The sequence below is a fragment of the Odontesthes bonariensis genome, chromosome 10, assembly GCF_027942865.1.
Source record: "Odontesthes bonariensis isolate fOdoBon6 chromosome 10, fOdoBon6.hap1, whole genome shotgun sequence".
NCBI classification, from domain to species: Eukaryota; Metazoa; Chordata; class Actinopteri; order Atheriniformes; family Atherinopsidae; genus Odontesthes; species Odontesthes bonariensis.
The window spans coordinates 11,763,938-11,778,366 of NC_134515.1; the positions used below are offsets into that span (position 1 = coordinate 11,763,938).

At 38.3% G+C, this 14,429-nt stretch overlaps 1 protein-coding gene across 1 annotated transcript; it reads left to right on the forward strand.

The window, feature by feature from the left end:
• Window positions 1-587: 587 nt before the first annotated feature.
• clcnk (chloride channel K) lies at window positions 588-14,240 on the forward strand. Its single transcript, XM_075476286.1, has 18 exons — window positions 588-986; window positions 1,087-1,215; window positions 3,193-3,332; window positions 3,491-3,568; window positions 4,342-4,417; window positions 4,913-5,038; window positions 6,202-6,286; window positions 6,566-6,667; window positions 6,925-7,009; window positions 7,887-8,039; window positions 8,558-8,627; window positions 8,820-8,930; window positions 9,370-9,586; window positions 10,755-10,888; window positions 11,341-11,411; window positions 11,820-11,900; window positions 13,635-13,721; window positions 13,974-14,240. Exons 1-18 carry the CDS (start codon window positions 656-658, stop codon window positions 14,010-14,012), a joined length of 2,115 nt encoding a protein of 704 aa, XP_075332401.1. The 5' UTR covers window positions 588-655; the 3' UTR covers window positions 14,013-14,240.
• The last annotated feature ends 189 nt before the right edge of the window (window positions 14,241-14,429 follow it).

The following is a 14,429-nucleotide window of genomic DNA, read 5'->3' on the forward strand; positions in this document are numbered from 1 at the left end:
TTTATGCTGATGAATTAGCTATCTAGGGCTGTGCAACGATTAAAATGTTTAATCTAATTAATCACATTATTTCCCTGATTAATCACGATTAATCGCATTTGTCCGCAAAATCCCAAAATGAATTCAAAAGTTGTGTATAGCTTTTAGCATTTAGTTTTATTTTAAATGTGCTGCCATATGAATGAAAGTGCCATAACATTTGTTGTGCAAACACATTTTTAACATCAGCATCTTTCTGTAGTTTTTATGTAGAAGCCTCGCTCCACTGTCTGTTTCCTTGAATGACTTGCTGCTATCAGTTGTGTGTTTTGCCTTTAAGTGATATTTTAGACTGGAACTACTACGCTGAGAAGACAAATCAACTTGGCAGTGTTTACAGATGACTTTGGTTCTGTCGACTCCGTCGTCTGGAGGAACTTTAAAATGAAAATGGCCGAGTAAAAGTTCCATACCCTTCTCCATGTTTGGTGGATCCGCCGATGCCTCAGCTGGCATCTTTGTGTTATTATTATTAAGCAAGTAACAAGTAACAAGTATGAGTGTTGTTTCTTTGAATGTTTGTACTGTCCAGATTGTTCTAGATCAGATTCGGGTTCGAAGATAAATGATCGTACATGGATTTGAGAAGTAGCTATATCCAATCAAAAGCAATCAGATGAACCAGCAGCTTTTAGGGAGGGGCCATAAAGAGTCCAAAGACTGCTTGGATTTTAGTCATAACTTTGAATTACTTAGAAAATTTCTGTGTATGTGGGAGAAATCTTTATGTCGTCTGACAATCTGCATCAATGGTATTTTCTGCCCTCACATAGGCCTCAGATACAGATTTTACTGGCAGGTTTCTGTTTTCATAGAATGGCTGTTAAAGCTGAGGCTTTGCTTTGGAGCAATGTGTGGGATTGAGTGGTATGGCTACGCAACTCTGGGGATTCTGACAGCCATCCTAAGTTTCCTCATGGATCTCAGTGTAACAAAGTTGCTGAGAGGTAGACACACACAAAGCACACTCCAATATATCAAGAATACACACTTGAGTAAGTAAAAGAAAAAATTGGTGATTCATTTTTTTTCTCATATCGCTTGCAGCTCACCAGTGGTTGTATATGAACCTGGAGGGTAATACTCTTCTGCAGTTCCTCTGCTGGACTCTCTACCCAGCATGCCTCTGTGCTTTTGCATCATCCTTCTCCCACAACATTTGTCCTTTCTCTACAGGTCTGTTCACAGTCACACAGAGAACAGTAGATTTTTAGTTCATTGTTTAAATGAAACAGTCACTCAAGATGAAGACTTGATTTTTCTGAATCAATTACTCAAAATATTTCCCTTTTTTGTTTTTTTCCAGAGCAATAGTTAGCTGCCGATATCCATATCATATCCATTATTTTCTTTCTGCCGACAGCATTTCTCCCTGAATCTGCAGTGGAAATATTAATATAATATTATAATTAACAGTATTTAATTACACGATTTTAAAAGAACATCACAAAAGTTAAAAAAGGAAAAACTGTCCACAATCCAATTAATATTACACTTATTAATGTATCCATTTATAATTTTGATTTGCAGTCGGGTTTTTTTTCTTTCTTCTGGATGGAAAAGGCATAAACGTAATATAAAACATTATGTTAGGAATGTTCATGAAAAGTTTTTAAACTTTTCTTCAAACCAGTAATACCATATCTTGAATTATTCATGCTTTTCCTCTGCATTCAGCGGCAAAGATTTTAGAACTTTTAGGTTTGAAGGATTTTACACCATCACTTTGGGAGGTCTGTAATTCCTCTCTGATAAACATTTCATGACCAAGTTTCAGATCATTGTCTTGTTGAAAGGTAAATATTCAACAAGGCCACATATTTCTGCTGTAGACTACCTAATTGTATCAAATTTCAACCTTAAACAGAAAACTAATGAAGCAATTATATATATAATCAGTCTCCGTGCTTTCAAAGGATCACCACCAGAGATAAATCCTAACCATTCTGGTACCAGAAATTTAAGACATCCAGCAGACGTTGCATGAGTCTGGTCTCCATGGACACCGGCACTCTCCAAGAAATGAACACAAAAGCTCACCTAACCTTTTCAAAAGCTTACTTTGACAATGAATGGAAACAGAAAGGAAAGGCATTTACCACCATTCCTCCTGCTAAGTATACTGACGGGAACATGATGGTTTGTGCTTTTTTTTTTTTTTCCCCACCCAGTCAAAGGCTAAGTAACATTGTCAAAGTAAATGGTATCATGAGGGAAATAAAAAAGAAAATTAGCCTTGGGCAGAATTGAACCCCTTCGAAAAAAGAATGATCTGAAGCCAAAGTGATCAAGTCAAATTCCTTATCAGAGAGATTTATTAACATTTTGGAGGAACCCAGCAACAACCCAGAGTTGAGCCCCATCCTGATTCTGTTGAGGAAACTCAAAAGACCCTTTTCAAGAAGCCTTCAAACCTCACCGTCCTATCAAGGCTGTGGTCCAAATCCCACTTGATACATTCAGAAAGCTTACTAGCAATTTTAAGAAGGTGTTTGAAACTGATAACTAAAAAATATATTAATATTTTGAGGCTAAACTGTAAACATATGCCACAACCTGAACACAGCTGTCTATCCAGTATGACTTTGTAAGGTCACATTTCCAGGTTTTCGTTGTCAGTACTATCTTGGAAAAGATCAGCAACTTAGAAATATATTTTTACCATCCGTCCATTTCCTCTTGAAACATCTTTCCTTCCTATCTGAAATGAATGACATTGAGAAAAAGTCAAGTGTGATATAATCTTAAAATTTCAGGCAGTTGTAAAGGGAGATGCATAGGGAGAGAGTAAACTGTGATGTTATCAGTATCACAGACCATGAAGTCTCACATGTTTTCAATAAAGGGGAATCTATGAGTTGTTCAAATGTTACAGGTGTTCAGGCCTAAAATATATATAGTTTTAGTTCAATCTAAACTGAGAAATCAGTTCACCTAACCAGGTTCCTGGGTAAAGCGTCCTCAGTCTTCGAAACATACCGTGCAGTTATCACAGTTTACCAAACAAAATCTGAATGAGACTTCATTTGTAACTCATCTATTTCAAAATCCCACAGAGGAACTTGCTTTGCCTTAATTGATGGTTTAATTATTGAGATATTGTTCTTGCATATCCTCTTCATCTCTGGGTCATGTTGTTTTATTTCTTCTCAGGCTCAGGGATACCAGAGGTAAGAACCATGTTGGATGGCATTGAAATGCCTCATTACTTGTCTCTCACTAATATGTTTACCAAGTTCCTGGGCCTTATCTGTACACTGGCAGCCGGCAGCACTGTTTTCCTCGGCAAAGTGGTGAGAAACGACTCAGAATACTTGATTTTCAAATGATGCAGCCATATACTTTATGATATATATATATATATATGTATGTGTGTGGAAGTGTGTATGTGTAATGCAGTTTATTGTGTGTTTTAGATTTATCATGAGTTTAACATCTGTCTCAAAATCAGGGTCCATTTGTACATCTTTCCACCATGTTAGGAGCCTATCTGGGCAACCTCTGCACTCTTATAAAAGGCAATAAGAAGGTAAACAACAGTGAGGGACACTTTGCCTACATTTGTAATTTTATAGTTATTTTAAATCTGTCTTATCTATCATTACATAAGCCATACACATCAGTGTTATCACATCATATATTCCATTTTCATGCTTTTCACACATGCAGAGCTAAATTGCAGGCAGACAAAGTTGAAGGCTGTGAAACATTTAGCGGCTCTGTGTGAATGTGAACACTGGACTCACATGACTAGACATGTTGCTGCAAAACGACACCTCAGATCAGTGCTAAATGAACGATAAAGTTTATTTCTAAACTTGGAAACTGAAGTGTCCAAATTATCTTGACTTTGAGTCAAGATAACATTTTGTGATGAAAACCCTGATATTGTTTCATTGGATTACAACTGGATTATAATGAATTGGATTATAATTGGCTTGATTTGCACTGAATCTCTGAAGTGCCTTGGGATGACAGTTGTTGTGATTTGGAGCTAATTAAACTGAACTGAATTGAATAGATGTGGCTGGAAATTCAGGAAGTATGAATCCAGATTATTGTGTAGAAGAGATTCATAGACATTCAAAAATTTGTCTCCGGGTACTGAAACACAAAATGTGAAAATGAAAGAATCCGCATTCCAGCCCCTGCTAACCCTTTACACAAAGAAGTAGGTACAGTTACTTGACTGTTTCATAAAATAACTAAAAGTATGAAAATCGTAAAAAATGCCCCTGTTACTGTCTGTCTGATGTAAATGCCAGTAAAGAGACTGTACACTACAACAAGAGTGTCTTCTAGGAGACAGCAGATGCAGAAATGTTGGTTGTAGCTGCTGCTGTCGGGGTAGCCAGCTGCTTCGGAGCTCCCATCAGTGGTGAGAGCCAGTAAAGGAAAGAGGTGGCATGACCATGTACATGGATTAAACAGCCTTTAATGCCTTTTTAAAAAATGGGATCATGCTGTGTCTGTTTATTTCATTCTTGTCTGCTGGTTAATGTATTCTTATCTTTGATTTCCCTTCTGCACGCTTCACAAAGTTGCTCTCTCTTTTATCCTTCCCCACACCTCTGCTCCCCCTGTTCAAACATCTTGCACGCCTTCCTCTTTTGATCACCTCCAAACCTAATATACTGATTTCCTCACCTCTGTTTTTCTTAACCTCTGCATCTCTCAAATCCCATTTGCTGAAAAAACTCAAAATGTCACAATTAACATAAAATCTCCGACCGCCTATTGATACCTAAAATACCGTACATGTTTATGGCTTTATCTTTGATTTTTTTTCGGTGGCTCATCCCAGGAAGTGAAACAGTTTATTGCAGCTGTTTCAAGAGTTCAGCTGTTACTTATTTGTCTTCTGGTGGTGTAGGTGTGTTGTTCAGTGTGGAGGTGACGTGCTCTCATTTCGCCCTGAAGCATTACTGCCCGTGTTTCTTCTCAGCAGCCCTCGGGGCGCTGACCTTCCGTCTGTTCTCGGTGTGGAGTGGAGATGGAGGTAATGGTTGCACTGATCAGCACTCGCCCCCTAATGGTCAACAAGGAAACAGTTCACTATAGAGTTACTGATACCTTGAACCTTAAATAAAAGGACAACAAACACAATAATCTCACATTTGCATGTGATCTACAGTATATGGGTAAAGTAATAAACAACCCTTACCTCTAGTTTTTGAGAACTATTTCATTTATATAATCGGAAAGCTTAATGCTGCAGCATAACATGGCATTTTAGACATGCGTGTGCTTTCAGGTTTTGTGCTAACTTCCAAAAGTTTGGAGAAATGTTTCAGTATGACAGGGTAATCAAGCCAGATTAATTAGTTTTGGAGTGCAATCAAATCCCAAAGTTGGAAGATGTATTTGCAATATGTTAGTGCCTCTGGTCTTAAAAGCTTTGTTAAAAAACTTTAGCTATGAGATCCAAACATAAAAAAATAAAGAATTTGTAAGATTCAATTCTTTTTTTCAAATGAGGTTTTCAAGAATATTAATAACATGCATTACAGTCTCATATAGCTTTGTTGGTTCCACCACACCTAATGTAGCACATGAATGTAGCATATAGTATCATAATATATCTGTCTGTCTTTGAAAATTGTTAAATGCATACATACACGTTGCATTGCGTGACACTGTCACACAGCTCAAAAATGGTAAAATAAGTACATTTTCAAGACCGTAATAACATTACATGCCGTTGTTTTTCTTTGCAAATTGTAACATGCTTACATTTTGTTAACTGCCATAAATGTGATATTAAACAACCAAAAAAATGTTGCATCTCACGATAGAATCATCCAAACAGCTGGAAAATCCTTAGTGTTTTCACTTAAGTCAATCGACAAAACCAGCAAATTCTTATTTTAATTCTAATATGTCTTATTCCTTTGCTCATTTAAAACTGTCACGCTTCAAGGTAAATACTTACTTTCAGGCAAATTTAGTGCTTTGATTATTTCATTTGTCAGCAACGTTTATAGTGATCCAATTACCTGCCATTGAAATGAATGGAAAAATCTGCTTTTGGAAAATTATGAGAGGCATTTAAGTTGAGTGCAAATTGAATCTAAGTCCCAATGCAATAACGTGCAGGAATATTAGATCATGAAAGGCTCGTAGAAACCAGAGTGATGACTCCAATTTGTTTTGTGTCCACAGAGACTCTTCAGGCTTTGTTCAAAACTAATTTCCCCACCGCTTTGCCTTTCTACCCAATGGAGATTCTGCTGTTTGCTTTTCTTGGGTGAGTTTATTTTGTCATCGTCTGTGTGGTTAAACAAGTCTTCCTAAAAAAAAAATGCCATTTGGTCTTTATATTAATGTCTGTCACAATGAAAAGCAGGTCTGCTGTGTTTCCTTCTGTTCTAATTGACATTCTGATTTTTTTTTCTCACTCTAATCATTTCCTGGTCACTTCTCCCCTGCTTTCTCAAGTCTTATGACTTCCCCATCATTTGTTACTGCTCGGATTAACATGAGCCTCTGTTTTTTCATTCTGGATGGTGTCACTGTGTGGAAACAGGCTGCTGTGTGGGGCTGTGAGCTGCCTCTACCTTTTCTGCCATCGGTGGATCCTGCACTTTACCAAAACAAGCCCAGTCTTCATTAAGATGCTGACGACAGAGTGAGAGCTCTTTATAATGTGAAAGCCAGATTATGGTGCATTGATGAGTCATCTACAGAGCCTCCCCTAGCAACATTTGAATGGTCTAAGCACAATCACTAAGGACTGGTCCTTAGTGATTGTGCTTATCCCGTATTAGTAAACCTGTTTCTTATTTGAAACCCCTTCAAATGTACAGAGAAGCTATTCAATTAAAACCCATCAAAATTTCAGCTAGAATTTTCCAAATGTGTGTGCTTCTGGAAACCTCTCTGCAGGAAGGGTCTTTACTCTGGCCTGGTGGTCTTCTTTCTGGCATCGCTGACGTTCCCCTACTCTGCTGGTCATTACATGGCTTCTAAGGTGGGCATCAGCAGCATTTAAAAGCTTATCTTATTCATATCTAAATCAGTTTTATTATTTGTTTTACTGGGAGAACAGTCTTGTATCTCACCTTTATGTGTCTATGGAAAACTTTGGAACTAAATTTGATTCGCTTCATGAAGAGATCAAGTTTAATGCCTCGTCAACTGGACAACAGACCTCCACTGTTGTCTAAGAGACGATTAAAATTCATCAGTGAAAACAAATATTGCACCAGCTCAATGCTTCTTCCTTACAATAAATATTATTTTTGATCAGCCCTGTGTATACTGATCTACTGCTTTGTTGTAAATACTGCATGAAGATGTCTTTGAATCCACATCTGTCAAATAGTTCCCAATAGTTATACTATTTGCCTCTTAATTTAATTCCAGATGGAATCATTTTCTTTATTTGGGTTACGTTGGGCTATACCATCTGTTGCACGACATCTTTTTGTTAGTAGATAGTTCTTTATTTACTATCTTCAATTCTAGTCCTCTCTGTGCAACCAATTGATCCTTCCACTATGTGGCATGAACAGGTGTTCTCATATTCAATCCTTTTTTACAGCTTTGATTTGCTAAATTGTGTTGCCAAATGAGCTAAAAACATTTTCCAGCCTCCATCAAACCCTCACTGAATTTAAAATGTGGAGTGTGTTTTGAAGATTTATCATTTCAATAGGAACAGATTAACTTATGACTGAGTATGACAATCTGCATATTTTTAAAAGTGACGGTTAATTTTGGTCTTTTCATTACATTTGTCCACAGAAAGAAACACAAAATAACACACAACAGCATCCCACCTTTTTGGTTTTATTTGTTTCATACCAGCTTTACGTTAATCCAAATATCATTTATCTGTTACACAGTACACTATGAAGCAGCTCCTCGGTTCCCTACTGGATAGCAGGCAGTGGAGCTCTCAATCCCACAATGCATCTGTGCAAGTGGAGCCTTTGTTGGAGTGGAGCTCATCAGGGATTTCCATCTTCCACTCTTTGGCTTTCTTTCTGCTCATGAAGGTACATATATTAGAAATGTCAATAATTGAGTCTTATCTTCTGCCGACCTTCTTTGTTACAATGACTCAAAATTGACCATTGGTAATTGACATTTTCACAATAGATTCAGCAAACAAAAGGCAGTTGACCTTTCGAGGCTGTTTTGTTTTGCCTGATGCTCACTCAGCAATGCTGCAATTAGAAGGAACAATTTTGTGACTTTTGAAATCTCAGCAGCCTGCCTGGAAATGACTTGACATTTAACAAAAATATCATCAGCCATTTGAGCCATATCTGGTAAAGTAAGGCACCTCAAAGGCGTAAATTGCAGGGTACATATTTTTCAGGATCACTTTATGATGTTTCCTCCTGTTATCACATGTAAATGAAAAACGTAAAAAGAAGTGAATCAACATTTACTTTGAGCAGTGCAGGTGGTTCCCTGCACACGCACTCTGACGGTGACTCATCTGCAATGATGCATTCGCCAGTAAAGCTGCAGAGATTTGACAGTCTGTCTATTTGTTGTTGTTTCTGAGATGTGGATGTTGGTCCTTGCCTGCACTCTGCCTCTGCCAGCTGGATACTTCATGCCAGTATTTGTCTATGGTGAGTGACAAGACAGAACTTAAATAAGCTTTTTGTAAAAGAATATGTGAACAGTTCAAGCATTACAAGCATGAGTCACTGCATCATCCTCCTAGAATGTAAAAACTGCAGATTTTTTTTCTGATATGTGAGAATGAAATACATGCATTGCTATAGAAACCCTTCTCATTTGTCTTGGTTCTTTTTCTCTAGGGGCAGCTATTGGCCGTTTGCTTGGTGAAGGAGTGGTTTATCTGTCCTCCACTGAAGGGATTTTAGGCCAGCAATGGAAATCTGTAAATCCTGGAGGATATGCACTTGCTGGTAGAAACATCTGATCAATATCTCGTTTGTGCTGATACAAAAGGCTGACATGTAGTCTAATCTGTGCTGTGCACCTGGGGTATTCATTTCTCTCTTTCATGTATCTCAGTGTGTTGTGAATGTTGTATCAACCAGTATAAATCTGGGTAACTATTTTCAAATTGTGTACATAATCTGCTCAGAAGAAATATATTTTTCTTTCAAGTAACATTTGATCTCTGAATGTGATCCTTTAATAATCTTATTACAGAAAACTATTGAGTTTCATATCAGGATATCAATAATGCTATCAATCAAACTGCATGGTATCCAAAAGAAAAATTGCAACACAAATGCATAAGGTGATGAAGTGTAATCTAACACTTAAGAACAGAAACTTATCAAAATAATATAGTTTCCATCATCATTATTCACCTTAAGCATGTTGGCTATTTTGTAGGCGCAGCCGCCTTTTCCGGTGCTGTAACTCACACACTGTCCCCGGTTCTCCTGGCGGTTGAGTTAACTGGCCAGTTCAGTCATGCTGTCCCCATCCTCCTGTGCACTCTGCTGGCCAATGCCCTGACACGCTCTGGGAACCGCTCATCTTTCTATGATGCCCTCTCTATCAGCAAGAGGCTCCCACACCTGCCCTCTTTGGTGAAGGCATGTCCGAGGTTCGTAGAAGAAAAGTGCTACATGGAATGTGCCAAATTTGATAAAACGCTCACTGTTGTGTGGCCATGTAGAGTGTGCTCCATAGCAAAAACTGAATGGTTTTATGAACACTGTGTATTCTAAATTAAGCTGCTCTTTAAAATCTAAAACTATAAATCTTAAAAACTTGACTCCAGGTCAGGCAGATTTGAGTCAACTATGAAAATTGTTAAGCAATAGAACAGCTGATAGATGGATGCCATCAAATTAGTTTGATGGGTCATCAACTCCAGTAATGTGGGTGACTTAAAGTTTTCTTCAGCATTTCCATTCATGACTATATAACTCAAAGACTAATGTCCAAAATATTGTCACCTTTAAACTTTTCAGTCACGGTAACAGAACAGGTGGGACGATGCATTTCGAGCAGCCACTTAAATTATGACTGATGCAGTGGAACTAATCAAGAATCCTATCAATTATACCAACCCGCAGCCTGGTTAACCTGACATTCCCGCGTGTTTGTGTGTCTGTTCGTGCTGTGGCGGCACAGGATGGTGCTGCCATACACTCACTAGAATTTTCATTTTCTTTCTATTACTTGATCCAAATGTGAACTTTAAGCTGCTACCACCTATAAAGAAAACCTTTCTTGCTGTCCCTATATACAATCGCCTAATCAACTAATCTCGAGGTACAGACTATGCATTAAAAGGGAATATTAGCATTTTTAATTGAGATGAGCTATTTTCCTCACCATTTCTTATAAAAGCTTATTCAGTGAAATCACTAAAAGAAAATATGAATAACAGGTAATTCATGGATGTTGTGGCTAAAGGTTACATGGTTTGAAATTACATGAACAATTAATCAGTTTTTTTTTGGCCCAAAGAGGTTTCAGAACTTAATTGTGCATTTAGATAGAAAACAGATAATCATACTCAGCCTCTTATCAACAGCACTCATAACGGTGGAAATTTAGAAATGTCATGGATCAACTTGTTATCTGCTCTCTGAATTATTCACAAAAATCTCATTTCAAGGTGTGATTACCCTAATTTCAGGGTCTTTGGTGTCTGAGCCTCAAACTTGCATTATACAACATAAAGCTTAAGACTGTGGTGTCACTGTTATAACCATCCCAGCTTGTTTATATGTCTTTTGTGACACAATTTGTCTCTTCTTCAGGCTTCCCTCCACACTAATTGGGCAGGTTTTGGGAGTGAAGTCAGTGTGGCTTCAGAAAGCAGCTGGGCCAGCAGAGGTTCAGCTTGCTGTCAACACCTGCACTGATGGACAAATCCCTGTGGTGGACTCGCACGGTGCGCTAACAAATATATAGACCTTGATCCTTCGGCCTGGAATGTCATCAGTATTTCAACTTAATCTTCTCGTAAAAAAAAGCAAATACACTTATGGATACACTAGTGCTGACAAATCATTGAAATTTTGAATAAAATGTCATCAGCATTATGGTCATTGTTATGGCCTAGCATAGCGCCACTAAAGAGAAAAGATGAGGAGACATTATGATAAACTGTTTTAAAGGTTGGAGCCGTTCAGCAGAGTGAAAGTGCCTCACTGAGGAAGCAGCAATTTTGAGAAAATGGTCAATTGGCTTAGCCTTTCAATAGCAATCACATGGATGAATGTTCAACATGTTTGGAACACACAACAGGAACAACAACCACTAGCCAGCTGCACGCACGTCTTAAACTGTAGCACCAACTGTGGCAAATAAAAACCTGACTTCCTATTTTCTTTTCTGTTGCAGAGTCACAGATTTTACTGGGCTTTGTTGTGCGATCAGAGCTGCAGATGTTCCTGCGTCACTGTTCGACTCAGGTAAAAGGTTGCATAGAAATGAACAACTACCTGCAGAGTTGAGAGAAACACCGTTTAAAAAGCAGCTATTTGAAAAGCAGGTCATGTCTTCAAAAACCTTTTTGACAAAAAAAAAAAAAGATGATGGGAGAAAAATGCACAGACAGACATCTACCTACCTGATATAAAAGCTCAACTCATGACAGCTCACATCCATTTGAAAGGATCATCAAGTCAGAGGAAAATACTTGAGGGAAAAAGAGCACCTTATCAAGAAATGGCTTTCCACAACGGATTCACGGGATGGCAGCTATGGCCTAGAATAAATGCATAGGAGAAAAAGAACAAATTTTCAAGTTGATAGCAACATATAATCGTAATACTACTCTGTGATATGAATGCCTGTGACGTTTGTACTGTTCTTTTCAGGGTCTGGAGGAAAGTCTAGATGAGGTCTGCAGCATTCACCCAACCTCAGTCCTGCTATCACCTCACAATACAGTTGAGGAGGTATGGAGATGCAAAACACTATAGTGGAAAATATAATAAGCATAGATATGAGACTGTTACCTTTGTTGATTACAAGGCTGTCACTTGAGAAAATTAGCCAAACTTAGCGTGAACACTGGAATACTTTTGGCAGGCAAAGTTTGACAGTTATCTTCCAAACATGATGTTCACTTACTGACAATGATCTCTGATTTTTGCATGAAAAAAAATCATCATATATGTTCCAAGAGCCACTAATGCAGCCCTATATTTCACCTACTCACTTATATGAGATCATTTAGCTCCTGTCTCTTTAAGACCTGTCCCCCCATAACTCCATTTGTCTTCTCATTGGGCCAATTGCAGAAGCCTGTAAAGGGCAGAACTCAGTACTTCTCAAAAGTTCTGCTTTGTGAGCAGAAAACCATATATAAGAAAGTGCAAAGAAAAAACTTTCAACAGAGCAGTGTGGCTTTTGGTGAAGAGGGACTTCTCTTAAGTTTACGACATCTGCTGAGGCGGAGGTATCTTTTCTCTGCATTTGTTTTCCTGTTTGTGTGTCAGGAAAGCTCCATGAAAACTACCTGATGCAACGTCAGGACAACACATTCACGTTCCCAACATTTGTCGCATTCTGACACTTGCTCAATGAGCATTCACTCATTGCGTTTCATTGTATGAGATACCATTGCTGACACACAGGGAGCTGTTCTACGGCCGCATAGTGCCAGTTTTCCTTCTGCATCTCAAAGTGATGCTCCGGCTGCTCCAATGTGGTGACAGGAAGAAGTTGTTCTACAGTGCTGGGTTATAATTGTGGTACATCCAAATTTCTAGCATGCCGTTTGCTTGCAGGATGAGCAGCAAGCAGGTCCATCTCTATAGGCATCTGTAGAGACCCGAGAAGATACAACTATTACCACTAACTATACTACTAACATAACATGAAATACCACTAGCAATACCGCAACATTAGGGAAGCAGAGAAGTTGAAACTTTATGGATGAATTTGTGTATGCATGGTGTACTTCCAGTATAACCTCTCCCGGTTCCCTTACTGCGGTGTAGTGGTCGCATTTTCCTTCACTCCACTACTGTTCCACTTCTTACACATTAAAAGTACTTGATTAAGGTAAGGAAAACATGCTGAGGCACATAATGCTTTCCAAATGTTTTTTTTTCCGCTTTGTCATGGCGATGTATCCAGCAACTGTTACCTAATCAGCTTGGGAGTCCCCGTGCATTCAGATGTTATATCTTGGAGGTATCCTCCGAGTTTATGTTCCTGTACCATGCTGTCAGCTGTACTTAAAGCAGCGTCGATTGATATTTACACGAAAACAGTGAGAGTGTGGAAGACGTCAGTCACAGTGATGAGTGTACAGAGAATTATTGCATATATCTGCAGCACAGCAGAGTTTTATATGGCTTCATAGTAAGCATCTGTTCATTTTCTCAGCTGTATGGCCCATAAATTTACTGTTCACTCCAGCTGCATCATGTCAACCACAGCAGGCAGCTGGTCTCAGCAATAAAAACCCACGTGACACACTATTGGGTTGACTTTTTTTTTACGCTGACCTCAAGTGGTCAAAAAGTAAAAGACAAAAGAAAAGCAGTCATTAATGACATCATGTTAGTAGCTTTTGCACTTTCTTATTGAAGAAAATCAGTGGGCACATTTCTGAAACTGATAAGCCCCATTAAATGTTTAAAAATGTGTTGCTTCAGATTGTTTTACTTCTGCTGTTCCAGGCTCACAGTATACTGTCTTTAGTTGGAGCTCAGACCTTGTTTGTGGCAGACAAAGGAAGACTAGTTGGGCACGTTACATGGACAGAGGTAATGAGTGTTTGCTTATTATGTTTGTGTTCACACTTACCCACTCTTACAAATATCTTCAGTAGTTTCTCAGAGCTTTCTGTGCATGAGTCTGATTATTCTGAGTCTGATGTCTGTGGGTGTTTGTTGATATACACAAACAATCTTATTTAGATTTTTTTTTTCTGGATGCACAAGGAGAAAATGGCTGCTTATAAAATCAGTGCAGCATCTTTATCTTTTCTTTCCTCCCCCTTCTTTTCTTTGTTTCAGATGAAGCGCATAATAGAGAGCTTGGCTGAAGAAATCTAAGAAACATCACAAAGGAAACAAGCACTTCCTGTGACCATTTTTAAAGCCTACAAGAGTGCATCTCTGTCTGATTAGAATGTAACAAATGTGTCTGATAATGATTTTGCTTCTTCGCTCGCAAAGTGTAACAGTGTTAGCACATAAACAAAACTGTTATTAACGGGTGGCTCAAGTGATAAAGATTCATCAGAGCTTATTGTCTTGCCTTTTCTTGAAATTAGCAGCATACCATCCATTGAGTAGATCCCACAGTCTCATTCACTGATCTATTTGTTTTGATATGGGATTATGATAAATATAGCTACCCAAAATAATATTCAGTGGGCATGAACACAAAGCGCGTTGAACAGTTCATACACCAGTTAACACAATGAATTGAGATCAGGTCAAGTTATTTTGTTCAGCTTTTTTGTTCTC